Genomic DNA, 12,500 nt, shown 5'->3' on the forward strand with positions numbered 1-12,500 from the left:
ACTGTGTAACTTGTTTCCGTCGTTACTGTGTAACTAGTTTCCCTGGTTACTGTGTAACTAGTTCCCCTTGTTACTGTGTAACTAGTTTCCCTGGTTACTGTGTAACTAGTTTCCCTGGTTACTGTGTAACTAGTTTCCCTGGTTACTGTGTAACTAGTTTCCCTTGTTACTGTGTAACTAGTTGCCCTGGTTACTGTGTAACTAGTTGCCCTGGTTACTGTGTAACTTGTTGCTCTGGTTACTGTGTAACTTGTTTCCGTGGTTACTGTGTAACTTGTTGCCCTGGTTACTGTGTAACTTGTTTCCGTGGTTACTGTGTAACTAGTTTCCGTGGTTATTGTGTAACTAGTTCCCCTTGTTACTGTGTAACTAGTTGCCCTGGTTACTGTGTAACTTGTTTTCTAGGTTACTGTGTAACTTGTTTTCTAGGTTACTGTGTAACTTGTTGCCCTGGTTACTGTGTAACTTGTTGCCCTGGTTACTGTGTAACTTGTTTCCGTGGTTACTGTGTAACTAGTTTCCGTGGTTATTGTGTAACTAGTTCCCCTTGTTACTGTGTAACTAGTTTCCCTGGTTACTGTGTAACTTGTTTTCTAGGTTACTGTGTAACTTGTTTTCTAGGTTACTGTGTAACTTGTTTTCTAGGTTACTGTGTAACTTGTTTTCTAGGTTACTGTGTAACTTGTTGCCCTGGTTACTGTGTAACTTGTTGCCCTGGTTACTGTGTAACTTGTTGCCCTGGTTGTTGCCCTTGTTGCCTGTTTGTCCCAATGCTGTGTGACTTGACTGCTCAGTTAGCTTTTTGGACTTGCCCACTGATGTCGCTTTGTGACGTCTCCTGGGTTCATTTTAACCTTGTTCACTTTGTTACTGTGTGACTTTCCTAATTCTGTTTGTTTACTTGTCTTGCCAAGTTTGCATGTCCGAATGGTAACTTCGAGGCTTGTTTAGTGTGGAACTTTTTGACTGGTTTGCTTTGTAAGTCGCTTATGGAAAGCAAAACAAAACAGAAATCGTCATTCGTTCTGTGTCAAAAGCAAAATCTTTGATCTTATCGTGGATGAATTTTCCCACATCACATGTTTGTAACTCTGCTGCATATCAAACTGATCGAAATCAGCTGAAGTGAAACTTGACACCAGCTGATGAACATAAAGCAATTTAATGATGGAGTTAAGAAGCTAATGGTTTGTTACTCTGTTCCTCCAACAGGGAACCACGTGTCATGTAACTGATTCTCAGCTCTAGATGATGGCTGCATGTACAGCGTGTAGGTTTACACGAATGTTGCAACACGTGTTTATAGAAGATAAGAAGTGTGTGTGTGTGTGTGTGTGTGTGTGTGTGTGTGTTGCCTGCTGGATCTTACACTGCATGTTTAACATTCCAGCTGTGCAAAGGCGTTTCCTGTCGAAGACCGAGTTCCTCCACTGCACCCTGGCTAGCTCTCTCTCTGCTCCTCGAGGTTCTGTCCTCTCTTTCTGTCGTTCCTTGTTTCCTTCTGTGCTCCGGCTTTAGTTTCACCAAGACGCTCGTATCGGGTGTTTCGGATTGGGTGATGATCTGTACATGTAGGTCAGCCTTGGCGTTAAAGGGACGTTTGTGTGTCTTTGGATTTGCATGTTTGCACGAGTCCACAGTCGTGCGTGAGTGTGTGCGTGAGTGTATACTTGTGTTTGTATGTCTCAAGCCTGTGTTTGTGTTTAACAGCATCTGTGATATGATACGGGCAGAGAATCCATCCGGTAGGTTGTGAGTAGCACTTAATCCGACATTCAACAAGTGTGTGTGTGTGTGTGTGTGCGTGTGCAGAGGCTATTTGAGCTCTGAAGCCACATCCATGCAACATTGACACTGTCTGACCTCCCTCTCCATCCCTTCCTCTCTTTCTTTCATCACAGCATAACTCCGCCCCCTCCTCTGTGATATGACATCATCCAGCGGTTACCACAGAAACCAGGGCTCTGCTGCAGACAGTTGACAGCCAGGCAGGTGAGTTATTATTATCGGATCAAGAAACTGCAGGCGAGGCACGGTTAGCTAATTACATGGGCTAGTCTGTATAGTGTGTGTGTGTGTGTGTGTGTGTGTGTGTGTGTGTGTGTGTGTGTGTGAGTGTGTGTGTGAGAGAGAGAGAGAGAGAGATAAGGGGAATGCTGGGATAGTAAATCTGATAGTATCGAGTGTACACAAGTCTGCTATGAGACTTCCAGATTGACATGTGGTCTGCTTCTCAATTTACTCTGTGTGTGTGTGTGTGTGTGTGTGTGTGTGTGTGTGTGTGTGTGTGTGTGTGTGTTTCTGGTCTGTGTAGCAGCCATGTGTACCATTAACGTAGCACTGGTGTATCCTCATGAGCTGTTCTCTAACTGAACTCCTGATTGCACCAGAACGTGATCAATCGTCGTGATTTAAATCAGTCTCTCTCTCTCTCACAGACACACACACACACACACACACACACACACACACACACACACACACACACACGGACTGATTAATGGCATGCCAGTAAAACAGTTCTGTAGTACTTGTGTATCTACAAAGCCAAAGTCCAGAGAGTGGTGTATTTCCCCTCAGCGTGTTCAGACACACCTCTTATATAATAATTGGCCAATTTTATTAGGGTGTAGTAAATTTTTCCTGCAATGCTGGCCAGGTTTGCTGTCTTTAGTGCCAAGAGTTCTACAGATGGGATGAATTATGCTTCTCAGTTGTCATTCTTTGAAGAATAAAACGTACCCTTATTGACTGGAAGCAGGGAAGGTGATGTGTAATGTGGTGAGACTGAAGACCTGGGAATAGTGCGATTCTTCGAAATGAACGATTCTTTATTGATGATCCACTGAAGTATCACCGCTACCAAGAAGCTTTATATGATCCAGGTCTAATGGGTTTGCTCTGTTGCTTACAAGCTCGAATCCTGACCATCCTAATAAGTCATCTGTAACTGGGAGCCGAGAGCAGAATCGATCGTTCTCTCTGAGTGGGAGGGGCTTACTCGTTCTCTCCTGTCAATCATTGATGAATCTGTGAGCTTATATGTGTCCTATGTGATAGAGTTTAGGTCACGTCATATGTCATGTCTCATATGTGCACCCTCCCTGGTGGGTATATGTCATGTCTCATATGTGCACCCTCCCTGGTGGGTATATGTCATGTGATAAGTTAGGGTAAGTACAGGTAAAATGAACAAAGGTGGTGGTTCTGTAGTAGGAAGATTACTGCCTCAGAATGCAAGAATAAAGTGACATGAACAAGGGCACTGACATGTTCCCCTTGTCTCTCAGGTGCAGTGATGGCAACCCAGGTGGAGCTCGAGCCTGGAATGATGAGCAGCCGTCTGCTTGCGAGTCCACTGACCGATTCGAGTAACAAAACCCTCATGGACGATCCATCCATCATAAGTTCAGACCCCAAGAAACCAACCCCTGGCCCCAAACCAAGACTCACACCAAAACCTTTTGCTCTGCAGAGAAATACTACGATAAGACCTATTCTTGCTCCCAAACCTCAGCCCAAACCCAAACCGGAGACATTGTCTAAACCAGAGCCACCAAGCAAATCCAAGCCAACATCTCCACCCCTTAAATCTGAAACTGCACCAGCGTCCGGACCAGGCAGCAAACCAGAGTCTCCAACGTTAAAACCAGAACCTTCTCCTCCTTTCAATGATCCTGGTAAACTCAAGCAAACCGAGACAGGAAGTGTGGTACGAAGAACAAGTTTAGCATATCAGTCCAAACCTACAGAATTGGGTTCTCGAGCTAAAACCGGTGGTTCTATTACTCGGGCAAAATCTATGGGCTTCCTCGGTAGTGTGGGTTTGGACGAGGATGTGGGTAAAGAGGGTGACGAGGTTGTTCGTCGTCCTCAGGTAACACGAAGCTCCAGGCCAAGACCAGTGTCAGACATTTTCCTGCCAGAACCCACTGACTCTTCCAGTTCTGTCTCACCCCGGCCGGACAGACGACCTCTTTTGTCTGACCTCACCGCCAAATTCGAGCCCACCATACAGAGGCAACTATCAACAGGGGAGAGCAAGGAGAACACCCCGGAGACTCCGACCCCAGAGAACGGTCTTAGGAGGAGAGACAAGGATGTAGAAAGAGGTTTTAAGAAGAAGGATGTTGAAGGACAGGATGCAAAGCAGTTGGAAAGAACAGGAAGTAGTATAAAGAGCAGGATTAGTCGTCTTATGGACTCGTCTTCTTCCACATCTTCTGTTCCTGCAGCGCGAGTTGCCGAGCCTCGTTCTCCACCGCCACCAATCTCAGACACCGACGGAGTTGTTGGAGTGAAACAGCGAATCAAAGAGCTGACGGAGGATTTCTCCACCGCTCAGACTGCACTCCCGAAGCCACAGGTTAAGCCCCGCCCACTTCCAACAGATAGAACAAAACTGTAAGTAATTTTTTTTTTAATTCAGATTGAATTTACAGTACTAAGGAAAGTCTGGTGGTGTTTCTGCACACAGATCATGTCGATGTTACCACATCTGGGTTAGCATGTAGCTTATTTTGGATTAGCAGCTTGAGGAATGTTCACGATGACGTGATGTACGACAGCGAGCGCTGCTCATTTCTGTTCCTGTTCTCCTGAACCGCGTATTTACTTTTAGCTTCTTATTAAATTAGTTTGTCCCTTGAGATTGAAGTTAACAATTTTTTTTGACAAATATCTGCGGGATAAAAAGAACACATTCCACGTTGTGCTGTTGTAGGAAAATATTCAACACGGTGTCGTTATGACGATCGTCTCTTTCGGACGATCTGGAGATTTGATTTTATTTGATCATATAAACACTTTTTAATAAAATTATAGCTGCATTTCATCTTGTACCCCATTATACCACAGTCGTTTACTTGTCCACGTCGACCCTGTCAGAATAACAGAGGGGAATTAACATTAAGAGGGAATGTGGTAGCCTGGTGGTTAAGGTGTTGGGCTAAAAATCGGAAGGTTGTGAGTTCGAATCCCAGGTCCACCAAGCTGCCACTGCAGGGCCCCTGAGCAAGGCCCTTAACCCTCAATTGCTCAGTCGTATAAAAAAAAATGAGATAAAGTGTAAGTCACTCTGGATAACGGCGTCTGCCAAATGCTGTAAATGTAAATGTAATTAACGTTAGCTAACGTTTTATATCGATTTGTTTGCAGCTTTGCGTCAGATGCAGAAAGCACGAGCTCCAGCGAGCTTAGAAGTGTCCAGGAAGACGTTCAAGAGGAGCTCAAAAAAAAGGTGGGAGAACTTTAATCATTAGCAACAAAACAAAAAATTTAATCAGAAATAATTAAAAATAAAGGGTTAAATCATAACAATTTAAAGGTAAACGTTACAAGGCTAAAGTTGCATTGCACGTTAGCCACTTTAGCCTCATCGCCGCGGCGCTAAACGGAACCCGTCTCGGTCGAGTGACCTAAATTCTGCATAAACAGGAAATTGTTGCGCTTTTGCTGTTGATGTGTTTCCTTTAAGATAAAAGCAGGTGTTGGATAAACAAGATAACTCGCCGAAGGTCGGCGTGAAGGATAACGCTGCCGGTCAGTTTACACGAGCCTCACAACCAGAGGAAAAAAACATAACTCTACAATCATTCAGTGCTGAATTTAACCGTGTAAAGGTTTAAAAGTTGTAAGAGTGGTAAAAAAAATTAGGGTGACTGGGTAAAAAAATGTAGGATATGAGATCACGTCAATAACAATGTTCAGGTTGTCAGTAAAACAGTAGCGTTGTATAAAAATGTTAGATTTTAAATAGAAGAATTTGTTTTTTATTGTAATAAAATTTTCATTTTCAAAAATCAAGTTTCAAACATTCAATTCCATCAAATTAGCAGTGACCAGAAAGTTTGTAATTGTTATTTAAACCTGAAGGTCGCGTGTAGGACAACCTGTGAAAAATACACAGGTTTGGGATCAATCAGAAAAAATACATTCACACTGACAGGGGCTTAAGTTCAATATCGATTGAATCAAATCGATAAATTATCGTGTTAGCCAAGTTAGCCATGTTAGCCAAGTTAGCCATGTTAGCCAAGTTAGCCATGTTAGCCATGTTAGCCATGTTAGGCATGTTAGTCAAGTTAGGCATGTTAGCCATGTTAGCCATGTTAGCCAAGTTAGCCAAGTTAGCCATGTTAGCCAAGTTAGCCATGTTAGGCATGTTAGCCATATTAGGCATGTTAGCCAAGTTTGGCATGTTAGCCATGTTAGGCATGTTAGCCATGTTAGCCATGTTAGGCATGTTAGCAAAGTTAGTCAAGTTAGGCATGTTAGCCGTGTTAGGCATGTTAGCCGTGTTAGCCAAGTTAGTCATGTTAGTGTAAATTTTCAGAAGAAAAGAGAGAGATTTTGCACTTAAAAAAAAAGTATTTATAAATTTTTTGATTAAGAATGACATTATTATTGTAATGATTTCTGTAACAAGATGTTTTTAACATTAGAGAATAATCAATAATTGGTTTTTGATCACGTGTAACGTCCACATCAGTTTATGAATAAAATGTGACCGTAGTGTTTGTAATCGTGAGAAGACTGGACGATGGTGTAAGCTGTTTTCTTCTGAACTTTTAACCTTGTTTCTGTGTGAAGACAGACTCTAGTTTACATATTCGTGACCTTTTCATTTCCATATTCTTCTCCTTCCTTTGTTTTTTTTTTTTGGTCATTTTTTCTGTACTCAAAGTACATTTTCTCTCATGATCTGTTCACGATCCCCTCGATCATCCACTCACGTCTGCGTTTTATAGCATCATGTAGTTACATATATAATAAGAGTTTCTCAGAAACGGCTCACGGTGTGATAAGAGACGCGACCTGAAACACGGCTAGTAATAACTGACCTCAGTCCTGACTGCAAGAAGAAGGAAAGAAAAACACACTGACCGACGGTGAGGGTGAAGGGACCGAGTGGGGAAACAAAAAAGATATACAAATGGGTTGGACTCATTTGAAAAAGGCAGCATTGATGTCACAGAGGTGTGGTGCATGACAGGAGTGTAACCTGAGATGAGTTGAGTCACATTCTGAAAAAGACCAACCAGAAAACGAGTGTAAAGGTTAACCTGAGAGAGACGTGATGGAGTCTTTGATAGAGCAGCTTTACGAGTATCTAAGTACACACGGGTTTCTCTTTCACTGCCGTACATCAACCAAGCACCAAGTTATTTTTATGTTGTTTTTCTTCTTCTTGTTGTTTTTGTACACGTTCACGTGACGAGCTCGGCTTTCATTACTTCATTTGAATAGCTCTTTTTCATACTTCTCGTGTAGTTTGCCAGTGCTTCATTTTAATAAGAGGTCATGCTGGTTTGACCGTGAAATTCGTGGTTATTCTATACAGTATGTTGGGCTATTTTTAAGTCGTCCTTCGCATTGAAGATGACACAGAAGGTCACAGGAGAAAATCTTGGACATCAGAACCCGATTAGAACGTTTCATTCATCTCCATTATTTATAGTGATTCATAGTGTTATATACCAGTGGTCCCCAACCCTCCGTGGACCAAATGGTACCGGGCCGCCCAAGGAACATTTAAATTATTTCCATGTTATTTACTGTGGTGTATTTCTCTCGGGTTTGTGCGACTTCCCATGGACGAGAGGTTAACCGGGAGCTGAGAGACGTCACCTAAAGCCGCACCGATACCGCGCATGCGCAAAATATCATGATATCGGGCCGGGTTTAGGTGACGTCTGGAGCTGAGCGGCTGCGAGTGGCAGTGGTGTTGTAGCTTTGGTGGAGAGAGAAGGTGTGTATCGCTCTTCTCTCTGTTCACCGGTACTTTGTCATGTTTAACAGTACTTGGTGTACGTGTATATTGTGTTTGCTCAAATTTAACCCACAAATTAGCAACAATGAGCACGAAACAGACGTCGTTAGAAAGTTAGAATCTCTGCGGTGTTCTGGATTATAACCCTAAGTCATGGCGGAATACCCTGAGATTGAGAAAAACAAGCTCAGGGTTCTCATTGGTTTAGCATTGTAGTGAGTTAAAAAGGCATGTTTAAATACAGTTAAATAAAAATTATTCATATTAATTTAATTGTATAGCCCCCACCACCACCCCCAGCGGGCCGCGGGAAAATAATCAAACATTGAACGGTCCGCGGCGAAAAAAAGGTCGGGGACCGCTGTTATATACAGTATTTTCCAATTTTCTCTGCATGTGCTATTGGGCTTTCAACCTTTATTCAACCTTTATGTGAAGAGAATGAAGCGAGAACACTCACACAACTTCGGTATAAGAGCGTCACCACCTGTGCTGAAGAAGCCTATAATTATATCTGAAGCCTACTGGTATTTTTATTATAATTATTATAGTTCCAGAGCAAAGAAAGCATCAACAGGTGCCACCACGAGTGTGTATATTAAAGGTGAGGTCTCCGATGTTTGAAAGCCAATGTTGACATATAAAATCACCAAAACAAACACGCCCCTAACCCAAATGGGTCCCACCCCTGTATCGATAGCTCCGCCCACACGTACATACGTAACCCAGGCGACTAACAAAGAAACGTGTCTTTATCATAGCTGAAGGGAAGAACAATACGATTGTAGATAAACAAACAAGCAAAAATGCCACACAAGCATAATGATGTAAAGGACAAAGGCATATATTAGTTCTGTGTAACAAAGCAAAACCAACGTTACTCACCTATCGAGAAGGAAAAAAGCGCCTCGGCGTCTTAAGTAAAGTCGGCCACATATTCACAGGTCGGAGTTTCCCGAGTCGATAACTCCTGAGCTAAACGCTGTTACTACACAAAACGCGGTTGTAGCTGCCTCTCTACATTACTACGATAGAAAAGAGGTGTTATTTGTGTAGTAACAGCGTTTAGCTCAGGAGTTATTGACTCGGGAAACTCCAACCTGTGAATATGTGGCCGACTTCCTGCTCCTTCAGTTCTCTCCAGCGCTGGAAAGCTGATCCTATATTAACACGTCCTACTTCTTGTCCTTATCATAAGTCTTTCTTTCTTTGTTTTTATCCTCTATGTCGATGTTAAAACCGCTTTCTGCTAATGACACACAAGTGCACTGAACACTCTCTCCGCCCATATCGACAAGCCCCACCCCTTTCTGCTCATTGGCTACACGTTTGTTTTGTTTTTGTTTAGATTTTTATTTATTATTCGGCCCGACTCTAATTGTCTGTAACTGATATGACTCTGAAAACAAATATTTTTCTTTCAGCCCAAGGAATTTCCTTCAGCCGGGCAGACGAAGCCACAGGAAGACCAGGACTCGCCTGCTAATGAGACCAGCGGTGTCCAGACTGTCAGAGCATCAGTTTTTGAGAATGTGGTGGAGAAACATAGCGTCCAAATGATGGAGGATGCTAACTCCAAGTTGGTGAAGCCCACCCCCAGACGCAGCCTCTCTCTCCGGACAAAAGGAAGCTCGTTGAGTAGCGTGGACGACGAAGACGAAAGATCTCTGGTCAAGGCTACGTACCATACTTTGGTGTCTCCTTCCAGTCCAAAACGCATCGATCACATTTTTGACATGGTGACGGCGGTCGAAGAGAGTCGTGCAGTTAGCGAAAACATTCCATCTGCACATCTGGAAGAGAAGGCTCTTACTCTTCGAAGGTCCAACACAGAGGAAAGGCAAAACTCTGTGAATGATGAAATCCCAGGAACTAAAGACACCAGCTTTACCGCGGGGTCTAATAGCTTGTTTAAAGACAAAGGCAGAGAATCGACCGGTTCTGCTATGGAGAAGGGTAATACCCGTTATCTCAGAGTGGGAGCGCTGCCAAAATGGGACGAGCCTTTTGGCGATCCAGAAAGGGATTTGGAATTGGAAAAGCAAAGGGAGATTTTGAGGAAGATGGAGGAGGAGATCCAGAGGCAGACGGAGATCAACATGGCCGCGAAAGCAGATATCGAAAATGAGGAAGAAATGGAAAAAGAAAAAGCTGCAGCTTCTCAACAGTCGAAGGTACCAGAAACCGTGGATCGACAGACGACAAGACCGAGAGCAACTTATTTTGCTGTGACGGGGCAAATGAACGAGACCGTACACCAGAGAGCAGGAATAGACAAGGAAGCCATGTTCAGGAGTGAGACGAGAGAAATGGCTGAAGACAGAGTTAACCCACAGATGGAATTCGAGGACTTCTCTGTAAAATCTGGGCTAAGAAGTTTTCACAATCGAGTGCCATCGATGAGAAGGAACCCGTCCCTGGAATTGGCTTTTAGGAAAAGTTCACAAGAAGGGCTGCAAATCGGTGAGGGTGGAGATGGGACACAGTGGACCAGAGGACAAGAAAAGGAGAAGGAATATCAGAGAGCAATGGAGCAAGAGTTGGAGAGAAAGAAACTAGTGGAGTTTGAAAAGATGATGGAGCTAGAACATCAGAGAGAGTTGGAGAAGGAAAGAGAGAGGCAGAGGGAGTTGGAGAAGGAAAGAGAGAGGCAGAGGGAGTTGGAAAAGGAACGAGAGAGGCAGAGGGAGTTGGAGAAGGAAAGAGAGAGGCAGAGGGAGTTGGAGAAGGAAAGAGAGAGGCAGAGGGAGTTGGAGAAGGAAAGAGAGAGGCAGAGGGAGTTGGAGAAGGAAAGAGAGAGGCAGAGGGAGTTGGAGAAGGAAAGAGAGAGGCAGAGGGAGTTGGAGAAGGAAAGAGAGAGGCAGAGGGAGTTGGAGAAGGAAAGAGAGAGGCAGAGGGAGTTGGAGAAGGAAAGAGAGAGGCAGAGGGAGTTGGAGAAGGAAAGAGAGAGGCAGAGGGAGTTGGAGAAGGAAAGAGAGAGGCAGAGAGAGCTGGAAAGACAGAGGGAGAGACAGAAAGAGATGGAGCGACAGAGAGAATTGGAGAGGCTAAAGGAAATCGAAAGACAAAAGCAACTAGAAAAGGAACGACAGATCCAAATGGAATACGAGAGGAGAAGAGCTGCTGAGAGAGAGCTGGAGCAGCAGAGGGAGGCTGAGAAGCAAAGGCAGAAAGAAATTGAGATAGAGAAAGAGAGATTACTAGAGGAGGAAAGGATGAAGCTGAGGGAGTATGAGAAACAACTGGAGATGGAAAGAGAAAGGAGGCTGAGAGAAATCGAACGAGAAAAACAAAGGGATCTCGAACGGCAGAGAGAGCTGGAGAGACAGAAAGAACTGGAAAGGCAGAGAGAGCTGGAGAGACAGAAAGAACTGGAGGACATGGAGAGATGGATGCAGTCAGAGAGACACAAAGCACAGGAAAGGGAAAAACAAAGAGAGATGGATGATCTCAAGAAGATCCAGGAACTCGAGAGACATCAGCTTCTCGAGTTCCAGCTTAGGAAGGAGAGTGAGGCTAGCAGGAAGAAGCAGGAAGTAATGGAAGAAAGGCAGAGAGAGACTGAACAGGGAAAGAGAGGTGTAGAATCTCCTCTGCGACCCAAAGTGCTCGATCTGGATAACGTTTCTCTGGGCGATCGCTTTGGTGCCAGTCTGAGCAGTGATCAGAGCCCAACACCCAGATGGAGGCAGCCTACAAATCGTGAAGAAGAAGCTTACAGACCATTAATATTAGATGTCGACTCCTTTAAAAACCAAACACAACCCGGAGTTTCTGTGGATTCCTTCGGAATGCCTGCATTCTCAAGTCTGGATTCGGTTCGAGCCAATCCCATGACTCCACCCAGTGGAGCGAAATCAGGGTCTCCGATTTATTCTCAGCCTTTGTTACAGAACCTCCAAAGAGATACACCACCTCAGGCTCAGCTGCAGGCTCCTTATCAACCTCCACTTTCAGAACAAGCAAGACTTCCACCTCCACTTCAGCCCCAGGTACTGAACCAACCAGGGCTTCAAGCCTTTGCCTCAGAAAGACCTAAACCCCTAATACAGACTGTTAGCCCAGACTGGACCCATGGAGAGCATGGATTTGACATGTTTAGTACATCACAGGGGGAGGTCGCTGTGGATGAACCTTCATGGCTGTCTTCTACAGAAAGTTCTAAAGCACCTATACCTGTACCTAGACAGTCCACTCTGGATCAAATACTCCAACGACATGAAGAACGGATTAAAGAACCCAATCCGAGTCCTACTTTAGCTCCTTCACTGACGCCTTCTGGCCCCATACCTACAATGTTCCCTGTCCAGATGCCTACACCCAATCTTGCAACTTCCCCAGGTCACATTTTGACCCCAGAGAGATTCTTGACTGCCGACGGTCTTTTTGGTGGTAGTTTGAAGGAAAGTCAGTCTACCTTGCCTCTACCAGTAACCGAACCAATGTGGAGCCCAAGCTGGGAGCCAGCATCCCAGGAACCGAGCCAGATGCCACGGAGGAGCACAGGGTCTCAGGTGAACGTGAGTCACAACTTCTATAACCTAATGTGTGTAAGTGAGGAGTTAACTAGCTGTGATAAGTGATGTTAACTAGCTTGTCTTCTGCTCAGGACAAAGGAGTTTTTGTGTGTGAAATGAGTATAATGTGTGTGTGTGTGTGTGTGTGTGTGTGTGTGTGTGTGTGTGTGTGTGTGTGTGTTTTGTATAGGAGCAGTCACGAATGCGATCAA

At 44.3% G+C, this 12,500-nt stretch overlaps 1 protein-coding gene across 9 annotated transcripts in view; it reads left to right on the forward strand.

Annotated features, from left to right (window-relative positions):
- Positions 1-12,500, forward strand: part of si:ch73-138n13.1 (stress response protein nst1) — a 50,751-nt gene that overhangs the window by 7,728 nt on the left and 30,523 nt on the right. For 4 of the 9 annotated variants that reach the window (XM_027168247.2, XM_027168248.2, XM_027168251.2 and 1 more), the window contains 5 exons: positions 1,902-1,992; positions 3,291-4,404; positions 5,158-5,239; positions 9,196-12,291; positions 12,479-12,500. The exon at positions 12,479-12,500 is cut by the window's right edge and continues 104 nt beyond it. In XM_027168247.2, coding sequence (XP_027024048.2) covers positions 3,299-4,404; positions 5,158-5,239; positions 9,196-12,291; positions 12,479-12,500 — 4,306 coding nt within the window. In that variant the 5' untranslated portion in view covers positions 1,902-1,992; positions 3,291-3,298. Of the gene's footprint in view, positions 1-1,608; positions 1,746-1,901; positions 1,993-3,290; positions 4,405-5,157; positions 5,240-9,193; positions 12,292-12,478 lie in introns of those variants that run through there. The other 5 variants (XM_047799997.1, XM_047799998.1, XM_027168249.2 and 2 more) reach the window with 5 other exon arrangements.

The sequence above is a fragment of the Tachysurus fulvidraco genome, chromosome 14 (genome assembly GCF_022655615.1).
Source record: "Tachysurus fulvidraco isolate hzauxx_2018 chromosome 14, HZAU_PFXX_2.0, whole genome shotgun sequence".
NCBI lineage: Eukaryota > Metazoa > Chordata > Actinopteri > Siluriformes > Bagridae > Tachysurus > Tachysurus fulvidraco.